We start from the raw sequence: 7,291 nt of genomic DNA on the forward strand, positions 1-7,291 counted from the left end.
GCTGCGGAGAGCGCGCCCTGCCCTGCCCTGCCCTGCCCCGCCCCGCCGCCTCTGCCTCACCTTCCGCAGCTCCTTTTCGATCTCCCCGGCTTTCAGAACGATGGGGCCCCGCACCGCGTATTCCACCGCCTTCACTTGCGGGTTCATGGACTCCAGCGTCAGGATCTTCTCCCTGCTCGCCTTCTCGTTGATCTTCACGGCGGAGGCCTTGGCAGCGCTGCTCCAGCGCACCGTCCCCTCCCGCCGGGGACCCCGCGGCTGCTGCCCGGCCGCCAGCGAAGCGGCGCAACGCAGAGCCATGTCCGTCCTTCCGCCCCGGCAGACCCCTGGCCCGCGGCCGCACAGCCTTGCCGCAGCTTGCCTGGCAACCAAGACAAACCGATGCATGGTTGCTCGGGTAGTTCCCAAAGCCAAATTAAGGATACAAGTGCTGGGGATCGGTGTATTTTGTAATCGGAACCAGGCGCTAGTCAGATGCACGCGAGCAGGAGATGCAGTCAGAAGAAATGCCGAAGAGCTGGCACAGTTACTCGTATACGCTCGATCCTCTCATGTCCAGATCCCACAAACTTAATTGCAATGGATACAACTGATCTTGCAATGTTGCGATGCCACCACAGGAGCAATAGATCCCACCATTGCATCCGAATAGCGCTGCAGCCCCCTGTCCCCAACAGAAGTGCCCCCGCTAGTGCTCTGGAAGAGTCCCGGGCAAACCCATCCTTCTCCCAGCCGGCGCTGGCCCCGGCCCCGGGACGTGCTAAGGTGTGATTGCACCAGCCAGGCTGCGGGCGCGCTGCCTGGTGGGGGATGTAGTCCCGGCTGCGCCTGCCCACGGCATCAGGTGGTGGGCAGGGAACTACCGCACCCAGAGGCCTCCCTGGGCCGCTCCCGCATTGTCTGCAGGGCGGGGCGCTCCTGCTGCTGGAGATGCTGGGGGAACCGGGGTCAGGGCAAGTGCGCGGGATTTTCCTAAGGGAACGGCAAAGCCAAGTGTTCTCGGTGCCACGGAGGCGTCGCTGCCGCTCAGAGCCCGCGGTGCCGCCGCCTGCCCGCGCACAGAGCGCTCCCTTTGTCTGAGTGTGCTTTTCTGCTCTGGGTGTGGGAAGTGCGGCGTTCCCCACGCCGACTCTCCTCTGTCCGTGGGGAAAAGGCCGCCTGCGCTGGTTTCGCAGCCTGGCGTGGCTCTGGGAATGCGGCGCGGGGTGCGCGGTGGGGTCTGCGGGTGGGTCACCTGTTGCGGGGCTGCTGGAGAGCGGCTCTAGAGTCGGGCAGACAGCGAGGCTGAACGAGCGCCAGAGCCTTGTCCCTCACCCTGTCACTCTGCCAGGGGAGCATTTGCTCCTGATCCTTCCCTCCCGCAGGAACAAGCCGGTCCTCTTTCACAGTTTCCTCATTGTTTCCAGATGATGAAAATGTTTTTATCTCTCGGGTTCAGTTCAGCTTTCATAGCAAATCACTGGAGGTCTGCCATGAAATACAACAGCAGCAGAATTCAGGGAAGAGAGAGGTAAATGCTCTCTCCTTCTTGCTGCCCGTGGGGACGAGAAGGCCCTTTTTACCCGTCCTGCGTGCCCAGAAGAGCCTCCTTGTTTGTGCTCAGAGAGTGGAATAAGGGATCATTCAGTCAGGAATATTCCTATGACCTAATGTTACCTCCCTGAGTAAGAGCCTGGGCTGTAAATCAACCTTATTTGTGAATTGTTTTTGTAGAAGCTTCTTTTTACTTTCTTTTTCGTCACTTAGAGAGACTATGGCAAACCAGCTTCCTAATTTTAGGTGCCTAAATTAGATGGTTTGAGACTTGGGTTCTGTTCTGTTTTGGTTTTTTCCTCGGCTGATGAAGAGCAAGGAAGCTGCTTTTGCTGTGTTTGATTTTATTTCATTACATACAATTATGTCTTGAGCCTTTTTCTGTCTTTACTATTTCTTCTTTCTAACAAGCTTCTGCTTGCCAGAGTGTTTAGTTTCACTAGTAATTTGCTCCAGTCCTTATTCTATTTCAAGTGCAATATTTCTCAGCACTTGCTCCGTGCTAATTTAAAAATAATTGCTGCTTGAGGATTTTAGTCAATTCATAGTTAACAAAATAACAGAGATGGGATGGTTTTTTGTGCTGAAGGAACATTCTTGAGGTAGTGCAGAAAACTCATTTGTTTTTGTTTCCAGTCATTGTACTGATTGTACTAAGAGCTTTTTCTTGTTTACTGTTCAGTTTGTGAAGGCCATGTGGAGTGTTTCTGACCCTGCTTGTCCTCCCTCCAAAATTCTGCCCACAGAATGACCCAATAGAGTGCTCTGTTAGAAATTCAAGTTCCAAGAAGTCCATTTTTGTTTACTTGAAGCTGCAGTAACTGTTGCAGGACATTGTATCTGATTTTTTTTTCCCCATATTTTAAACTTTTTTAACTTTTGAAATGTCAGGTTTTGGAGCCTGTATGTTTTGTCACATTACTTTTAAAGTTGTCATCAGTCATGTACCTGGAAAGCTGAGTGCTCTCTGAATCTGGCAGTTTGATTGATAATTAACAAACAGTGTCTTGGTGCCTTTTCTCTAGGTTTGATAAAAAGTAGTTCAGAAGAAAATACTTCAAGCTGTGGTAAGACATGTCAAGGTTGGATTTACCACAAAACCAGCCTAGATTTTATAGTAAGCTTTAATCAGATTACCTGAAATGTTCAAATTTTAAATTCTAATATTTACATTCAGTGTATACAAGTAGCCTTCCCAGGTATCTTAATTCAAGTGTATTTCATGATTCCTTAGAAATCAAGGTTGAAATGCTACCCAGATTATTAAAAGCAAAGTTTGGATTGTAATTTGGAAACACTAATTTTGCTGGGGGAAGAACACAAGTTAACCTTTGCTCCTGGTCCACACACAGCTGTTCCACCCCCAATCCATCCCCCAGAAACAGCTGGTGTAGCAGAAAGTGTCCAGCCAGCACTGCCCCCGTGTCTCTGATTGATCCCCCACAAGTAAAGGTACAGATCCCCTGACATCTCTGTTTCTGCTGGTGACAATCCAAGCAAGCCCTCAGACCTTGCTTGCAAATTTTATAAGGCTGCTGGTTAGTGTGTAACACAGGGCAGCCTTGGAATGAGGCTTGACACCTGCAAATGCACTTTGCACAAGCCAAAATGGTTTTAGTAAAACATTGGAATAAATATATGCAAAACTGGAATTCAATAGTCTGGTTAATTTCTTAAGGTTAGAAATGCACACAGGAAACAAATAGGATGAAATAAAGCCTTTCCATGGTAAATGCAATATGAAGTGGTGTTAGAGAAAATTATTTCTCTCTTTACACATGGTAAATGTATCTCCAAAGGTTATTTTAATACAGATGCTTTCCTGAAAGTAAATAGTGTAGGATGAACTTGCAATGTTGAGGCAAAGTTGTTCCTAAACAAATGTGCAAATCGTATGAACCCAAGTTTCAGACAAACTAGACATAGGAGGTGGAGAGTGCTGCTTACCAAGATCCTTTGATCTCCATGTTACATTCCATCTTTAGTCATAAAGACACAGGCTGGTTTTTTTGCAGTTATAAGAAGCTAAAAGAATGAATTTCGTATTGATGGTGCCCGGCTAGAGAACAACAGCAAATGTATAAATACATGGAAAGATAGATGGAGACTTGGAGAAATAAAGGTGATAAACAGACTAACAGCTGCTCTCACATGTTTCCATTCTAGCAGACCTTCAGCAAGCTGCTTTGCCATGAATAGTTGCATGGTTTAAACCCCATGATTACAATAATGACATGTGGTAACTGAGCATTCATTCTGCTGCTGCTGTTTCATTGAAATAAAGACACTAGATAGAAAACTGCTCTCAATAGCTTAAAATGCCAAAGTATTGTTAATGATATTTAGGAATCTTTGAGCACACTAAGTAAATGGAAACCACATAATGAAAACTAGATTTGTATAGACAAAAAGAGCAAGGTTTTCTGTATTCTGTGTTGTATGAGTAGAGAGGATGTTTTTTTCCTGTGGAGTACTGCTCATGGTAGCAGTTCAGAGTACAAGCAGCATTTTCAGAGAAATGACTGTTCCTACTGTTCTTCAAACTGAACATAAATCTTTAAGATTTGGTGCAAAGCTCAATGCAGTCCACTGCAAAAGTGCCAGTTAAGTGACTTCATATCTTAACGTTTAGCAACTCTCATTATCTCATGATAAGCAAAAAACAAAACAAAACAAAAGCTCAACCTCCTACCCCAAAACCAAATTCAGATGGAATGTTTAAAATAGTCTATTGAATTCTCTTCATAAGAACCAATTGAAAAGACGCTCTATGAAAATGTAAGGTTTTTGGTGAAAATAAATTATTTTGTAGAAACCAAATGGTTCTGAACACCATGTGGATTTTAAAAGTTTCCCACAAAAAAGGCCTGATACGTGAGAATAAAATGCTGGAAGCCTTTTTTGGGGGAACAGTAGGTGCTACTGCCGTTAAATAGTTTAAGTTATTGGTATTTTAAGAAAAGCTTTTTTTAAAAATCTGGGGCAGTGGCCCTTTGTTCTCAGGCAAGCTTTAATATGCTCAGCTGAGCTGGAGGCAGGAGCCAGCCTAAGCCTGGGCTTTCTGAAACCAAGAGGCATCAATGCTGAACAACATTTTGTATTAAAAATTGCTTTGTAGCTGGGAAACACTCAATATTTAGCTGTACTTGGACAGCGAAGCCAACATTTGTGCTGCTTAAATGTTGTTCTTACCCAAGTTCAGAGTAAAGAAATCTCAAAGGACTTTTTAGGCACGACTTTGATTCCTTATGAAAGGACTCAGAGGGGACTCAGATTACAGCTGCCCTGAAATCTACTGGTGAGAAGCACAGTAACATTATTAAGTATTACAAACTATTGTTATTATGAAAATTACCAAAATCAGAGTAATAAAATAGGATTAAAGCTTGTTTGTATAATCAATGTATTTTTTATATAGTACTTTCTTCTTGCCAGTTGAATATTATCACATTACAACTTCAATGCCTTCATGGTAACATTGCAATTATTATCATCTACCTCTTCCTATTATTTGTAATTTTGCTCTCATACATCCTATTCTTGTATTTTAGCTATAACTTAAGAATTCTCTAGATAGTACTTTGGCCGTGGAAAGAATAAAACCCCTGCTGATTATGGCTTCCTAATTAGGAAGTTGTAACTTAACCAGGATGTGTTTTATAACCTTTTTGACACAAGGTTGCACAGCACTTTAGGAATTTAATTTCTCAATTTGCTGTCAAAATTTTGTCAGCACTTTGAGGCTGACAGAGCCCAAGGCTGTCAGCTGTCCCAGGGGACACTGCAGGAGAGTAGGATGCTTCCAAATTGCTTGGAGTGGTGAGCAGAAATACAACTCAGGAGTGCATCTCTCTCCCACTCTAAAGTGGATTATATATGTGAATTGTTCCTACTTTTTGTTTCCTTGTAAAATTATAGTTGCACACCAAAATACTGCGATGTGCAGGCAGTTGATGTGTCAGGCAGTGATGGGCGAAACATCTCAGGCCGTTCAGCTTAGCTGGAGTCTGTGGTGACAACAGCCAAGAAAATAAGCCATCAGGTACTTACAAAGTCGTGTGTAGCTTTTGATGGGATAGAGAAATCGCATAACTTTCTTTATTTTCTATTTTAAATTGGTGTAAAACACATTTTAAGTGAGGCTTGGTCTTGCAAAGTGCCTCTCATTGACTCTGTTAAGAGAGAAGGTACCTGTACCCTTAAAAAGGTATTTGTTGTTTTTAATCTCAGTGCTGGATTAAACCTCTGAAATTGTGTAAAAGAAATAGTCCTGGACTTTCAGAACTCAAAACTAACGTGTTAAAAAATTAGAGTAACATGAAAAATACGTGTCTGGTAAATCAGTTTTCTAGCTGGGAACTATCTTGTTCGCATTCAATAAGGAAAACATTTTTGTTTGTATGGAGTTGTTGAACAGCTGTTACTGACTATAAAGAAAAACAGGGTATTGTCACAGATCTCTGTGAGCTCTCTTGTATATTGATTAATTTATTTACTAGATACTGTTACTATACTCAGCAGAGCCCCCTGCTGTTTTAAATCCTCCTCAAATACCTTTCTATGTTTTGCTATGTCTGGGGCCTATCAGTTAAGGAAAAAAAATTAAAAATCCAAATGTAAACTCAAGGTCCTGGTTGCATGGATTTGGTGTGGATTCAGGAGTGAAATCTGGATGTTGTGCCTGCATAGAACACATCTGCATTTTGGCGGCAGTCAGAGTTTATATGGAAAATAAACCTGTCTTGTCTTTGTGTATCTCTGGAGAAAGACCTACGCCACTGGACTGGTATAGGCTGGAAACAATATGCAGGGAGAACAGGGAAACAAATCCACCCTCTGAGTCATAACTTAAATACTGAGGAGGAAAGAAAAAGGGCAAATAAGCCAGTCTAGTAACTGTGTACACAGCCAGAAACCACCACACACATGGGGAGCCTCAGCGCTCACAAGGACAGAGCAGGACGTTCTCATGCCCTGTGTGGGAACCAGGCTCAAGGCAGAGACTGGTGGAAGGGGAAGACAAAAAAACCAGGTTGTACTGGCACAGGAGAGGACATTGCAAACGATGTTTGATTCTTTATTCCTCATACTATATGGGAAGTAAGGATGGAGAGGGCTGGCATGACAATCTGGGGGATATTCGCTGGGACATAAATGCATCGATGTGTCAGAAATTCAGGCCCTGCTGAGATAGCTGCTCCTGTTGCTCTGGTCCTGATAGTGGTTTGGCAGTAGCATACTGCTGTCTGAGGGCATTGTACTCGAAAACATCCCATTTGTGAGCGTGACCCCACTCAGAGGCATGGCCACACACCCTGTTCTTGGACCACCAGGCTCCGAAAGGCACCAGTGCAGCAGGTGATAAACAACCCCCTCTGCTGCGGCTTGTCTTTTTCTGAATTGAGATGGAGACTAGAGAAATGGTGTTTGGTGCTGCCTGACGGCACGGACATTTCAGTCAGGCTCCCGCCAATGCCGGGCTCCCTCATTCTGGCTCCCCTCATCATTCCGGCTGCCCTCATCATTCCGGCTCCCCTCATCGTTCGGGGTCCTGTGCCTAACTTGTGTCCCCTCATCCTTCGGGGTCCCCTCATCCTTCCGGGTCCCCTCATCCTTCGGGGTCCCCTCATCATTCCGGCTGCCCTCATCATTCCGGCTCCCCTCATCGTTCGGGGTCCCCTCATCATTCCGGCTCCCCTCATCATTCCAGCTCCCCTCATCATTCGGGGTCCCCTCATCATTGCGGCTCCCTTCAACC

At 45.0% G+C, this 7,291-nt stretch overlaps 2 protein-coding genes across 2 annotated transcripts in view; one reads left to right on the forward strand and one right to left on the reverse strand.

Annotated features, from left to right (window-relative positions):
- The window catches only part of GPT2 (glutamic--pyruvic transaminase 2), a 26,947-nt gene extending 26,149 nt beyond the window's left edge, over nt 1-798 (reverse strand). The window contains exon 1 of the mRNA XM_008638805.2: nt 61-798. Within this exon, the coding sequence (XP_008637027.1) occupies nt 61-387 (327 nt within the window). The 5' untranslated portion in view covers nt 388-798. The remainder of the gene's footprint in view (nt 1-60) is intronic.
- Nucleotides 1-7,291, forward strand: part of CUNH16orf87 (chromosome unknown C16orf87 homolog) — a 26,356-nt gene that overhangs the window by 6,644 nt on the left and 12,421 nt on the right. The gene's annotated exons all lie outside the window — the stretch shown is intronic.

This window comes from Corvus brachyrhynchos, unplaced genomic scaffold (assembly GCF_000691975.1).
Source record: "Corvus brachyrhynchos isolate BGI_N302 unplaced genomic scaffold, ASM69197v1 scaffold26, whole genome shotgun sequence".
NCBI lineage: Eukaryota > Metazoa > Chordata > Aves > Passeriformes > Corvidae > Corvus > Corvus brachyrhynchos.